This window comes from Leptosomus discolor, chromosome 5, assembly GCF_034619465.1.
Source record: "Leptosomus discolor isolate bLepDis1 chromosome 5, bLepDis1.hap2, whole genome shotgun sequence".
NCBI classification, from domain to species: Eukaryota; Metazoa; Chordata; class Aves; order Leptosomiformes; family Leptosomidae; genus Leptosomus; species Leptosomus discolor.
Window position 1 is genome coordinate 35,440,811 of NC_141395.1, and position 15,340 is coordinate 35,456,150.

Consider the following 15,340-nt stretch of genomic DNA (forward strand, 5'->3'; position numbering starts at 1 on the left):
CAAAAACCTAACAAACTGGTATAATTTAAATCCTGTTGCCTATCTTGTAGACACATTAGACCAGGTCTGCTGCTCAGGTTGTGTAGTGTTTGTACTAATAAGTTGCTGGTTATTATGCTTTAGCTGTGCTTTGTTGATTGTGTTGGACACGATGAACTATGACCATACCCCCTAATATCAGTCAAAGACTGATTTTATCTTTTTCCTGCAAGTTACTTCTGAGATTGCATTTTTTCCTCTTTCTGCCTTCCGCTGCTACCCTTTGCTTCCACATCTCCTCCCTCTTCCTCTTGGCTGAACCTGAGCTTATGCTGAAACACCGAACTCTCCCTCAACGTGTAATCTATTCATTTAAAAAAAGAAATAGAAAATAAGATGGCGAACACATTGTGAGTTGGAAGTACTACATCTTTAAATGGAGACTGAAAAATTTTCATGTATTAGTCTACAGATGCTATGTGGTTTTCCAACCTTTTGCATTACAACTGTTTTAGAGTGTATCTACAAAGTAGGGAATTCTCAACATACTGAAACAAAATATATGCTGCTTCTGGATAAGAACAACAGCTGCAACTACTTACAGGGCCACCAGGATTCCCAGGTCTTCCTCTTTCGCCAGATGGACCTCTTGGTCCCTAGAAAACATAAGAAAATGAGTCTGTTAAATGGCTTCCAAAATAATATGTCTGAGCAAAGAGACATTGCTCTTATCTGCATATCCTAGTATTGTTCAATGCACGTGATTGGGTAATTAAAGTTAAAAGAAAGCTGAGTAACTCAACTGGGAAGCGTCATTTGCACTTCCATTTAAATACTGTAGGATACACATACTTACCGGTTGGCCCGGTGATCCATTTGCTCCAGGAAGACCAGTTTCACCCTATTACAGAAAGGAAGCACCAATTTCAGAAAGAACTGTGGTGAGAACATTTTTTGGTTTATTCAAGGGGAAGAGACATAGAAACATTATAGTCCAATCCGTTGCCCTTTCCTCCGCGATGATGAGTGTCTGTGAGGTCTGAGAAGTCTAAACAAATGCTAAAACAGAATATTTCAACAGGAAAAAAAAAATCAGCAAGACTCAGTTCTTTAATATTATGCAATAAAGTCAGATTATCCAAGCACGTCCTTTCATTTTGGAATCTCATCTTTATTACATCTGGAAAATTGGGACATGATGTGGTTCAGAAAGCCTAATTTCTTTGGAATGAATCTCCGTCTTTCATGGAGATATTCAATGAGTTTCTTTGATGTTTAATGGATTTTTATAATTGTGTAATATGCAGAGCATAACTATATGACAAATTGTGGAGAGTATTACTCTACTTATTACAAAGATGACACTGTAGTTTTTTACCTTTGGACCAGGAGCTCCGCTTTCACCTCTGGCACCATCTTTTCCATCAAAACCCTGTGGGAAAGGAAAATCATACTTGTGAATAGTATTCCTCTTGTGTTCTGGAAAACTTGGTTCCTCTTGGCAAAGTACGAGATTTCAAGACAAACTCATATAAGGGGGCATATTTTTAATAGTGAATGCAATCAGCTACTGGAACATTTTTTGAAAGAAAGTTCTGAATCCTCCATCTGTCCATGGTCATTAGTTAAGAGTGGATGCTTTTCTGGAAGGCCTGATTCAGTCCAGCTTTCAGGATGGAGCTCTACAATTGGGATAACTAGATAAAATTTAACAGTATTTGTTGCAGAAGGTCAGAATACATTGTCCAGAAATTGACCTTCGATTCCATGATTCAGTCTCTAGCTGGGAGTTGATGACTGAAAGATTACAACAGTACAACACCATAATTCAAGTACTAACAGACTCAGCTATGCTCAATATATTCAATACTTACTCGTTGACCTTTCATCCCAGGCATCCCAGGCATTCCAGGATGTCCCTTGTGACCCTAAACACACAAATATAGAAAAACTGATAAATCACATACAGAATGAAGGGCACAAGCCAATGTTCATTGTGTGTCATGTTCATTGTGTGCCATGTTCACTTGACTAACTTAAAACGGGAAAACTTTTGATTAGAAGACTGTTGTTACTGGGGGCTTTTCCATACCGGTAATCCAGGGATTCCACGGTCTCCATTTCTGCCTGGTCTTCCTGGTTCTCCCTATTGAAAGAAAATAATTTTTTTTTTACTATTTTTCTATTCCTCCAGGTCTTGGCAAAGAACCAGTCCTAGTAGATCAAGGTGAGTTGGAATAAACAGGTGAAACTTCCACCAAAGACAGTGGGGAAAATTATAGCAGGGTGACAGTTCACTGTATGACTGCCTTCTGAAAAACAGTTGTCAGAATTTATGAATTCAATTTTTACAAGATTTTGGATAACATCTAATTTATTTCAAGTCAAATTTTAGGAAGAGGGGATCAAAGAAAACATTTTTCATGGTGAAACACTCAAAATAGACAAAAACCTTAGCTGCTTGTCTCGCCTTGTACTATACCTATTCAGAAATCCCCGCTGTGACACAAAAGAAGGTTTTAACAGCCTTAACTCTCAAAGTAAGATTTGAAGAGAGCAGACACTACTGTCTGCTTTTCTTTATAACTGCTAATTTATTTTGCACAAGATCAAAATATCATATTTCATGCTTAGGTTTTCTTTTTCTTTTAAATTGTGTCAATATCAAATTGCTTGTTAAAATTGAAACTTTTTGGACATTTATACTTAGTGTAAGACAAATCTAGTTTCTTACAGTCACGTTGTCAAATCGAGAAACAGTGAGATGTTAAAAATTCTTAAATGTAATAGTATCAATTTGCTCTGCTGTCTTACCATTTAATGAACTTTCTTTCTTCCCATTTATTAAGCACTGGAGGAATAATAGGGAACTTACATCTTTTCCTGGTGGACCAACTGGGCCTATCATTCCAACAGGGCCTGGAGGTCCCTGTAGAAAAATAATTAATATTAGCTATAATCATAAAATATATTCAGTCTCTTTCAAATTAAAAATGCATTAGGTGTCGTAAAATACTTGTACGTTTGAAATACATGATAGTAAACACACAGGATGAACTGTAAAATTTCAGTCCACTTCAGTGATGACACAGATCCATGCTTGTAAGATCATGCCTTTAACATATATAGTGATAGGTAATATACATACAGGAGGGCCAGGTTGTCCTGGTTCTCCAGGTGAACCTTGGTATCCAGCAGATCCCTATAATGCAGAAAAAAAACCCAGTTAAGATGTGAACAATGTGCTACTATATTTTATACTATTCTTGTAATTGTAAGGAAAACGGTAGTCAGAACTGTCAACAAGTGACCAAAGATGAAATTAGCAGAACCAAGCAGAACATGCCTCCATGAAAAAGAAATTAAAACTACTCCTCTAAAAGGAGATGTACATCAAAAAAACTCAGACTCTTTGTGCGTTCGCTGAATGTGTATTAGGATTCCCACTTTCCTTAATAACCCGAACAAACATTTGGGAATATTAACAGAGGATGATAGGCAGTGGCATGTCTTCAGACAATCTTAGCTGACACCTCACAGAATTGCAGAAAGCTGCGTGGAACACACGGACTTAAGCAAGCACAGTATATAGCCCTCAGCCATTGAGTCTTGGTGGAGCATAGATGGTAGAACCCTATTAATAGATGACACTTAGCCACAAAATTCTTCAGCATAGTATCTAGATTTTTGGGTTGAAAATGTACCTAATATTTATGACAGAGAAAAGGAGAAGCTCATATAAAAGAATATGAGATGATTATGAAAAGATTAATTTTACTTACAGGGGGACCTGCATGACCAGGTGGGCCTGGGGGGCCACTGGGGCCAGGGGGTCCTGGAAAGCCAGCCTATAGTGTAGATTAAAAAATACTTATTTTATTAATGTATATAACTATAAATCTTAATGTAGTTGCAATAGTTACCAATAACTGTGAAATATTTTTTTTTGTATTAGTACAGAGAAAAATCCATGGTGACACGCACTTGGTGTAGTAAAAAAAGAAGCAGCAGTGTATACACACATTGTTAAATACATTGTCTAGTACCTATGATCTCTTCAGAAAAAGAATCACTGGATTTCTCTTTGCAGCCTTAGCTAATATACTCCACAAGATATTTTCAAAGCTGTAACTTTTTCTTTTGAGTCACTATTCCCTTTCTCTAGACTCCTAGAAGGATGCTCACAGCTTAGCTTTTCATCTGCCTAAACTGGAAGAGTAGATAACTAGAACTCTTAATTTGTTAAAAAAATTAATTGTTAAACAGGGTAAATGACCTTCAGTTTCTCTGCCATGTAGGTGACCTTTATTAGCCTAACACTACATCTTCAGTGGTGGAGCTAAAATGTACTAATAAACTTGCTTACTAGTCTTTTGATGCCAGATTTTGCTTTCTAAAACTGATTAAAAAATTTCTCACCTGCATTCAGGAGCTATATTACATATACACGTACAATATATTAGAAAAATTTCTTATGATAAACTCTGTTTATGACCCTAGATTATTAGGCCTTACAGGTATACTGAATTAAGGACATATTTTTGTTATTGCCAGTAAGGCAACCATTTTCACCAGTGAAATCTTTTCTGAATTTTAACAGTACTAAGCCACGAGAAATAAAGAATGTCTGGACTAAACAAAGGACTCAGAGGGTGAAATCTCAATATTCCTACGGTTTAACTCAGATCAGTAATGCTGTTCCTTATTTTCACTGGTAAAAAGGGATTAAAATATTACTAAGTAAATTCTCATCTTGGGAAGAGTGCTAATATTTCCACTCCCTTTAGCAACAACCACAAAAGCATTTGATACTCAAAAACAGAAAATGTTTGAACATTAACACAGGGGTTTACTGCAGCTATGTGTGATTCTTTAAAAAAAGCTTTTGTTAATTTAAACTCTTCATGGGTTTGATACAGCCAAAACAATTGAAATATATTAATTACTCGAGAAGCAGTGTGCTGCAGTACTGGTAGTATATTCCGTAACTTAATATTGCACATAATATGTTTCATGAGATATTGTCATATTGTGTAGAATAAGTCATGTATTACAGATGCTACATGAACCAAATTTTCACAACACAAGATGAATAGCATTGTTATACTATACTAGAATATGTAACATAGTATACTACAAATATATTATGTTAGTATTAGTTCACAGATTGTCTTTTGTCTAAAAAAAGATAATCGTTGTGATGTTTGCTATTTTCTAGGACAAGTGCAGCAAGTGGCAGAGCAGTTAGTGTTAGGGCAAATTGCATTGCCTTCAATGCATGAATGCAATGCATTAATTGTTAGAACTCATTTGGTATAAAATCATTCTGGATTCAACATGAATCGAAGCCATCAACTCATCAATTGCAATCAATTGATTAGACATACGGCTATAAACAAACAAGATGTTATTTTTTTTTTTCAAGCTGCACACTGAGGAGATAAACTGATAGGTATGACAGCTGCCAGCATCTCCGGACTGTGAACAAATGAGCATATTTTAGTTAGAACATGTGTACTTGTAGAAAGAGACAAAGACAATATGTGGAGGTTATATAAGCAACTAAAAAGAAACTGTCATGTAAAGTATAAAATCAGTCTAGAAACAATGGAAAGCCACCGGGAAGACAGTAATGAAGAGATGTGTGACTGAGGAAATACCAGGCATGGTAACCACCTATGGACAAATGTGGGTGCTATAGCTGCCATTTTTTATTTTATTATTCTTCCAAATTATTTCAGTTTGGATATTTATTTGAACTGAGTGTTTAAGTTGGAAATTGATAAATTAAATTTATAAATTAAGAAATAGTCTGTGTAATGTTAATGGTAAACATGATGTAGTTCTAGTGATTTTAGTCACATCTGCCTGTAACTACTCTGTTACTTACTGTGCAGTTATGTATTGCATGATGCAATATAAGAGACCATATGACCTGAAAGTACACAGAAAATCCTGGCTGGGTGCTCAAAGAAGTTGATTGTGTTTTAACCCAGAGGTCAGAGCACAAGAAATCACTAAACACCTCAGGAAAAAATGCCAAAATAGAAAGGAGTAACCATAATCGTTAACTGAAAGGTATCTTGATTATCTGCCTGGTTCAGCACATCCCATATTAAGACACTAAGCAGCAAAATGTAGATGATATGATGAGCTGTGGGCAAAAACTGTGAGGAGCTGAAAATGAATAAAGGAATAAATAAACAAAAAAAATGGATGGTTGAAGAAGACCAATGCATGCATGATCATACTAGCAAATGAAGGAGGTAGAAATAAACAGATTAAAATAAAGGTGAGAAAATAATGAACTATGTTTCAGAAAAAAACAGCTATCATGATTAGGAAAATTTGTTTCACAAGATGATCTGACGGAACCCTGAGAAATAACACATTTGCTTGAAACTGCCTTGAATTGTTACAACACATAATACTTAAACCTTGTTATGCAGCATTGGACTGAAAATAATGATTATGCTTAATGAAGCAGCAGCCAATTTCAAATAATCACAATTCTCCACATCCTCTATATAGCAGATTGCCTGAATCAAGAACACTCTGTGTCGTCAGTGGAGAATATCTCTAAATCCCAGTGCCTAAAAGGAAAATCACAAGGTGCGATGTTCAAATTTATTTTATATGGGAAGCATGGCCCAAGCATAACTCTTTCAAAAATCCATGCTTTATCTCACTAAAAAAAAAAAAAGTGTTAAAAGCTTGGGCCAGGCCTAGCAGGAAGATATAGCATCCTTAATACACAGTCTGAATAGCTGTGGTTAAAAAAATGGTAATTGTAAAAGGAGAAAGTGAAAAGTTTTGACTGCTTCTGGGATGAAAAAAAAGGTTATAAGAGGGGTTTACTCACTTGTTATTAGGCAAATTTGAGTTGTGGAAAAGTAAACAAGCATGAATTATCATACTGAGTAAAGATAAAGTGCTGCTGAATAGACAAAGGAAGATAAAGGACAGTGGAAGAGGTTAAAAAAGTGGTGGAAGTGGAGAAGCAATTAGTAGAATACCAAAGCAGATAAATGAGGAGGGTATGCAAGGGAGAAACGGATAAATGTTTAAGTAGTGTAAGAAAGTGAATCAAAGAGAGATTAGGAAAAAGAAGACAAGAAAAGGAAGAAAGAGAAAAGGCAAACCCCCAAGATAATCTATCATTACTTTCTAGAATGATATTGGTCAATCAAACTGCGGCCTTACCTCACATTCCGCTTGCAGGTAACAATTAAGTTAAAATTTATATTGTTAAATTAAAATCAGGGTACATACACATCCAAGGTATAATCTATAAGCAGAAGTTTTGTGTTTGTTTGTTTTTTTTTTAAAAAAGAAAGGACAGAAAAAAGGATGTATCATCTTACAATGGGTTGTGGGTAACCAATACCAGCTGAACCAGCCTTCACATCATAGGAGTCATACTGTGGAGAAAAACTCTGTAAAAGAAATACAGAAAAACAGAAAGAAAAAAAAAAAAAGAAAAAAGAAAAATGATGATTGCTGCAAATCAAATAAGTCTTTTCTTACGTTGGTATGGCAAATGTATAGAAATAACTCATTGAGTGGTACTTGTTTGACATATAGCTGCCATATATTTAAGTCATCCATAAGAGAACCCAGACAATATCTTTCTTTCGAGGTCATGGTAAAGTTGTCTCCCTATGCTCTGTGCACCCAGTTTTCATCTTGACAGCTGCGCCTCAGCTGAACCGAAAAATTACCATTCTCTCTCCTCTTTTTCTTGTTTGACTCCTTCTAAGCTTTTCCCCTGATTTTCTTTACCAGTCTCTTCTGTTGGATATAATTGGACTCCAGGAAGTTGATGAAATGTTTTCTGTTGCACTAAAGGATGCAACAGTTCATTATTATTTTCCTAATTTCTTTTATCTGTGACTAATAAATGAGTCATTTCAGAGTATTTTGTAGCAAAAAATCTCTTACCTACTTATAAGTAAGTCTGTACTTCCCTGAATTACAAATATTTTTTTACCTCATGCATGGGAACTTATATGTCTCAGAAAACTGAGTTTTACACTATTTTCCTAATGTAATTTTCCGTATTTCCCTTTCTCCCTTCCCGTTCACTATGTCACTCTAAATAATTCAAGTACAATCATCACTTTTGAGATCAAGTAGCCAAGCCTCAATGCTTTTGACAATTTATCTTGAAAGAAATGGAAGCTCAGTCCAAGCATGGAGTAAAAATGTGCTGTGGGCCTTTCTGAGAGCAGATAGCATCTTTGACAGACCATTTACATAAAACACTGCTTTAAAAAAGAAATCTATAAATTCTACAGTCAGCTTTTCAAGAAATTCCCATGTAAACCTCTTAATTGGCATACATTGATTTTATTATGCAGATACTAGCAAACTTAGTTGAATAATATGGCATTAATGCAGTTTATGCATTAATGGCACAAAGGTGGTTGAGCAGGAAATGTTGAATAAATTCAGCAGCACACCTTTGACAGAGTGTTGGAATGAGTGACTAATTCAGCCTATCGTGCTCGCCTGTGTCTATATCTGCCAACCCAAATGCAGTAGCTCTCTTGGTGTGTTATGTGATACTCATTGAGACTGGTTATCTGATCCATGGGTACCTCTCCCAGAAGCTCAGTCCTTCAGAGGCAATCCCTTTCAGAATTAAATAAAATCAAGACATCTTTCCTCAGTTTTTGGCTTACCTAGGAGTGGGAAGCGTACATGGAAGCTATGAACAGTGGCATATGTTCAAAAGTAGCAATTGTTTTAACATACAATTTTTAACAGTTTTGTGCTAAAGTAATCCCATCTTGTAAAGCTAAGCTTGCTTGTTTGCATGGGAGACGTCATCTCCTAACAAAGAGCTACCTGTAGCTCAGCTCCCTTAACAAATCCAGCTGCACAGAAACTTTAGTTTAAATTAGCTCTCTTGCCGAGTCTGCCCAACTCTTCAGAAGAGAATTCAAGATTTGGTGGGCCAGAAATAAAGAGGGAGCATGACAAATAGCACTTACATGGCACTTCGCTGCAAGCACAGGACCTGTGTTTTGGTCTAGTCTCCTGGGAATGTTTCTTTATTAAATATGCATTGGATAAAATCCAGGAAAGTAAGAGACTTGCCTAACCATGAAACTTGAGGGGACATACTTCTTCCTGCACCCTGTCTTTCTGGTCAGCTTATTTCTGAGTTTTATAAGTTCCTCATAAGATCTGGCTCCAAAAGTTTTAAAAAGTGAGATAAGGCAGAGATTTAATTGCACTCCAGCCAAATGTTTTGGACAAAACCACAAAACAACAACAAAACCCCATCTACTACTCAGATGTGTTTTTCAAAAGCACGAATGAGACAGGTGCCACTGAAAGCAAAGCACACGTGAAGATGCAAGGGATAGGTGCCTGCAGTATTTCTTCGTATGTTTATGAGCAACAAGGTGGACACTGAACATAATGGTGACTTACGCCTCCGTTTATACTAGGACACGACTGGCAGATCCCAGGGGGGCCGGGAGCTCCAGGACTACCAGGCTGTCCTGGAGGGCCAGGGGCACCGTTTCTGCCTGGAATCCCAGGAGAACCCTGCAAAGACACAAACACAGCAAATACAGATGTCGACACTTGCCTCCAATTACAAGGGCATCAGGACAAATCCTTCCATTTGTAACAAAGTCTGTGTCACTGTCATGGGAAACTATCTCTATTAAACATAACTAAGACCACAACTGAACATTCAGGAAAGACACAGACATTAGACAAAATTCACACGTGGAAACACTTCATTGCTGGAGTCTTATTGCAGCTGATATTTGATCAAACACACTAGAAATGTTAAATAGGTCTATTACTGAATTTAAAATGAATACTGCTAGTGGAGTCCATAGATTTTTATTTTTTTTTTCTTACTGGGAAGAAATGCATCAAAAAATAACAAATGTAATACAGTTTGGCCTAAACTCTCTCTTTCTCTCTCTGTTGTTCAAGTTTAAATTTTTAAGAGTTCTGTTGAAGCTAAAGGGCTACTTCAAAATGACAATATGGCACAGTCCTGCAGACAGTGCAGACATCAATGAAAGCCAGATATCTCAGCAGTTATGAATAGGATATACAGCACTATAAGAACTGGCTCTTGATTTTGTTAGATTCCTTGGGGAAAAAAAACCAAACAACTACACTTACAGGATCTCCTTTAGGGCCTCGGCTGATTACTCCAGGAGTCTAGAAAGAAAGGAAAAATAGTTAAATTAAGAAAGAAAATCAAAATAAAACTGAAAACTGAAAATACATATATATATATATATACACATATATATGTAACAAAATCAAGAAGAAAACACATTTAAACATTGGAATATAGTTTATCAAATTGATTACATTTATTCTTATTCAGTATGTTTAAAAGCTGTGAGGTTTCTGGTCAGTCTATCTGCATTTTTATGGTTCATCCATAAAGCTACACCTCTCCTGCAGGCAAAACACGGCACTAATGAAGTCAGTAGAGCTTTGCCTTTGAGTATAATGGGAATAGAAGTCCATTGCAGAAAGCTGTAAGGGACAGTTTTCATGTATCCTTCTCAGTCCAGCATGTCAGGTGTGATAATGTAACTAACTTTAATTTCTCATATCTACTCCTCCAGTTTATTTATTTTTCAATCAATAATTCAGTTACACATTGCTATCTGGATTCTCAATTAATAGTTCAGAACAGTTTTTATGAGTTCAGCTGCTGGTGGTAACAAAGAATATTCAGCTGTAACTAGCTTTGATCTTTCAATGTGGCATCCTCCTACACAGCCTCCAGGATCAGCATGACAGCTTCCAGTGGGCTGACCAAACTCTTGTATTTTGAAGACAGAAGCTGGAGGAAGTAGTCCACATGTCCTTTTCATCAGGAACCACAAAACTGATCTAAAAAAATTCTCTAGAATCAATAAGAGAGGAAGCTCTGCTTAAATCTCCATCATACTTGTATGTACCACTTGTTTACACCTTCAAAACTGTTCAGTGAAGTAGCTCAGGTATTCCTGAAAGCAGCACAGTCATATATTTGTATATGACATTTCATGTTTAAGCAGATACGTCATAGATCGGCAGAAATACATCTTCTCCCTTTCTTTCCATACACACAGCTATTTCACTCTCTCATTTCTGGATAAGAATCTTCAATGTGCCTGTGGAAATCTATGTACTTTAACAGATTCTCATGGATCTTAATCAAGGATAAAATGGTCAGATAAACTTAGAGCTCAGTATAGCTGACTCACTGAAGCAGTTTAGGCAAGGGACTAATACAAGAGTTTGGTCAGCCCACTGGAAGCTGTCATGCTGATCCTGGAGGCTGTGTAGGAGGATGCCACATTGAAAGATCAAAGCTAGTTACAGCTGAATATTCTTTGTTACCACCAGCAGCTGAACTCATAAAAACTGTTCTGAACTATTAATTGAGAATCCAGATAGCAATGTGTAACTGAATTATTGATTGAAAAATAAATAAACTGGAGGAGTAGATATGAGAAATTAAAGTTAGTTACATTATCACACCTGACATGCTGGACTGAGAAGGATGTTAGTGGCATGCACTAACATTCTTGATTTTCCTGAGGTTAAGATGCTGTAACTGGTTCAGATAAAGTTGGTGTCTATAAACAAGATGATGATAAATTAAGGATGCAGGGCTTGAATCACCTTTCCTTTACAGGGCATTAAATCAGCAATAACTCTTCAAAAGGAAATTTACTCTGTGATGATCTAGGATTGAGTTGATAAGAAATGCAGATCCGCAATACGCTCTTAAATTTGTCTAACTTATTTTAATTCTGTGTTGGCATTAGTTTAATGCATATAGATTGAGCATGCAGTCCAAAAATAAGCTGTTTGCATTACTCCTATGTTTCTCCACAAAATGAAAAATGTAATGGCTAATTGTCTACTACTTATTTGTGACTGTTGTCTATGTAAAACTGGATTGAAAGACTTCATGCTTTCAGTTGCATAGCTCAAAGGGCTAACAAGTATTTTATGAGAAATGGTACCAATTCTGTGATAAAATATGGAAGTATTCTTGAATTTAACAAAAAAATTAAACTCTGTGAAAATTCAAGCTGTTTTTTTTTAAAAAAATTAGTTTAGCAAAATTGCCCATCCTAAGTGTTTGCCTAGAGTCAGAAAGTTGCAAGCTTAGCATTCAAAAGTGTTTAAGAGCACCTAAAAGAAAATGGATTGAGGTTGACATGGATCAAGAAGATGACATCAAGGAAGTAACAACATTGAGGAGAAACTTACTCTTGTAGGTTGTGGTGTTGTTTGTGGACAAACTGGACAGCACTCTCCAAAGGGAATCTCTGGGTTGGGACAGTCCAGCTCCTGATCGTCACAGATGATGTCATCACAGAGAACAGATCCTGAGTCGCACACGCAGATTTGGCATGGCTCTGGTTTCCAAACATCCCTGTCAGCATAAACCTGCCCAAGATGGGTACATTCTACAACTGGAAAGAAAGAAAAAGTAGTGTTCAATATTATTTCAAATGTGTTTTCCAAATCAAAGATGAGTAACATGAAAATTGTTGGATAGTCTGTTTTGTTTTCTGCTGTAATATAGTTTATGCATGTAAAGTAAAAGGCTAAATAGTTATCTTCAGACACTGGGAAGATCTCTTACATTAATTGCAGAGTCTGCTCTGAATCTATAAACAGACATCAATAGAAACCTCCTGGAGCTGATCCAAAGCCCAATTAAATCTGTGATAATTTTCCGTCTTGAGTAATTTTAGTGTCAGACTGAGTTACTGTGTAATTAGCAATTGAATTCTCTGCTGCAGCTAAAAAGGAAACATGCCAAATCTCTCAAGCAAATGTATCATTCGCCCCTATGTGCCAACATGAGCACTTACACATGGCTGTAGAATAAGCCATCTGTCTAGCACAAACTCTTGTTGCTAGCATCTTGCATTAATAGCAAGTGTTTTCAAAGTGTTTTTTGAAAGCCAGCGTATGCAATAGATCTAAAAGAATGTTCACATTAATTGCCCAAATGATTTGCAGTCCGTGTGTCATCCGGTCTGCTCAAATGTTACAAGTGTCTGTGTTTTCAGAAAAAAACTCTGTTCATCTGTAATATTCATACCTTTGTGAATTCCTTCCAACATCTATTACACTGATCAAATTTGTTGTAGGTAATAAATTTGAAGAGACTGATGAAAACCAGCTTCAAACATTGTATTTTGTGTTTGTATTTTCTGAGAAACAAGATCCAGAAAGCCCAGTCATTTAAGATATCAATATGAAAAAAAAACTTGTCTGACTTTGACAAGGTTCTTGTAAGTTTTGTAGAAGCTTTTAAAGTCTCAGATTGCAAATATAAGTATACGTGAATGTCTTGAATAATGGAATAAGATTTTTTCCATGAATAAGTCAAAATAATTCAGATTACAAACACAAAATTCTGGAGAAAGAGCTATTTATGTACCAAAATTGTCCTTAAAACTTTAATATCAGACTAAGTTACCTATTACACATCACCCTTCAAAAAAAAAAACAACCAACCAACCCAAAAGATAGAATTCAAAGTTCTGACATTAAAACTCCAATGACTCCAGACAGAAAATTCTGAATGCCGTCAAACTGTTGTAACAGTCATAATTATGTAGTACAAGACTGAGTCCAAATTTACAGTGCAGTCCATTCCTATGGGTTATGAGGCACTTTTTTCTTTTCTCACATGCAGCATCTTTCATCTATTTTTTTCCTCTTTTCCACTACTATATTAGCACACTGGTCTCTTTTTTTCCTCTTTACATTCTCTGTTTTTCTTTGTCTCTGTATTTGTGGATATCTGTTTCCATACCTACACCCATGCTCTTTGGCATGGTACACACTTTGACACGTATCCTCTCTTCTCATGATTTTGCTTCAGTCCCTTTTTTTTCTCTATTTGATTTCATCTTACTCAGAACACGTACCTCCCCTTTTCGTCTTCCCTGAATTCTCTTTTTGATACCTGAAGAGTTCACCTTCTTTATTGCCATGTATTCAACTGAGCTTAGTTTTGCAGATTCTGCTCCCATCCCAGCGTCTCACTCAGCTGGTTTTCCTGGTGCGTATTAACATGACTTTTTCTCTATGTCACCCATAAAATTCATCACCTCCCTGTATGAGCTCTGTAATGGCAATGGGGCATACAGCCAAGATCTCTTGGCTCATTGAGTGGGGAACCAGAGTGAGGATCTCGGAGCAGGACATTGCATCAGACAGGAGGTTTCTTTTCCCAGTTTCAATCCCACTACAGGATTTCTGCATACACCAGCTTATGTTATATTATTTCTGCGCTTCAATTGTAAAAGAAGCAGACAGGAAAATGTTGACTTGTCAAGGCTGACACTACTTATGATAGTAAGTTGTTGGTTTTGACCATCAGCTGCATTAGAACAACAAGATGCAAAAAGGTTCAAAAATTGTTTCAGACATTTTCAAGCCAATATTTTTTTCTTTGCCTGACATTGGGCCAGGTGCCAGTATTTTATCTTCCTTTGACAACACAAAAAATCTAAACATTCCAGTGGCATATGAAACTAATCCCCCTCAGAAATTTTTTATCACTTAAAAATCCACTTTTTCCTTTTCCCTTTGCTTCTCCACATTTTGGGCCTCGCCAGAAACTTCAGATCCTGCACAAGTAGGATGGAGTACTGCTTATTTCCAGGACAGCATCTTCCTCACACTCACCATGACACAGGGTCACGGCGTCAAAGGATGCTGCTTCAAAGGACATGGCCTAACAACCACTACCTCTGAAGAGGATCTAGACATCCTTCTTTAATCCGCCAAGCTAGATTCCAAAAAAGTTGCTTGGTTTCCCAGCTCTAACACTGCAGAATCATGTCAGTGGATCCCAGGTAAATAAGCTGATTCTCTGCTTGATTAATTGCTGACTGTTTCTGTAAGGAACACTTTCCTCCTTTAACAAACCAGGATTTCACTGTGGGCGCTCAGGGAAAAAACAAACTGCCCAGCCTTGACAAGAGTAATGACACATGTTCCCTGAAAAATAAGAAAGCTGAAATGTTTTTTAAACATGGCAAGTTCAGTTTTATGAACAAAATCTTTATAGTCTCTCTAATGACTTATGAAAATCCTGAACTAAAAAGCGTTATAACTTAACTTATATATATATAACTTATAATATATATATATAAAACTTATAACTAAAAGTTATATAAAACTTATAATTAAAAGTTAAGCTCAGTGTGCAAGTCGTTTGTTGTATAGAAGATGACCTTGAAAGCAGTATACTGCAGGAGGCAGAATACCATCAAAGCCACTGGGGAGGTTGGACCTTGTTATCTGTCTAAAAGGAGCTGGTTGGATACACCCTAGAAAGCATGGC

General features: G+C 36.5%; 1 protein-coding gene across 1 annotated transcript in view; it reads right to left on the minus strand.

Annotated features, from left to right (window-relative positions):
- The window catches only part of COL3A1 (collagen type III alpha 1 chain), a 51,321-nt gene that overhangs the window by 21,391 nt on the left and 14,590 nt on the right, over positions 1-15,340 (minus strand). The window contains exons 2-13 of the mRNA XM_086465520.1: positions 12,238-12,443; positions 10,135-10,173; positions 9,421-9,537; positions 7,344-7,415; positions 3,762-3,827; positions 3,128-3,181; positions 2,855-2,908; positions 2,072-2,125; positions 1,854-1,907; positions 1,358-1,411; positions 836-880; positions 582-635 (exon numbers count right to left, since the gene is read on the minus strand). Coding sequence (XP_086321646.1) covers positions 582-635; positions 836-880; positions 1,358-1,411; positions 1,854-1,907; positions 2,072-2,125; positions 2,855-2,908; positions 3,128-3,181; positions 3,762-3,827; positions 7,344-7,415; positions 9,421-9,537; positions 10,135-10,173; positions 12,238-12,443 — 869 coding nt within the window. The remainder of the gene's footprint in view (positions 1-581; positions 636-835; positions 881-1,357; positions 1,412-1,853; positions 1,908-2,071; positions 2,126-2,854; positions 2,909-3,127; positions 3,182-3,761; positions 3,828-7,343; positions 7,416-9,420; positions 9,538-10,134; positions 10,174-12,237; positions 12,444-15,340) is intronic.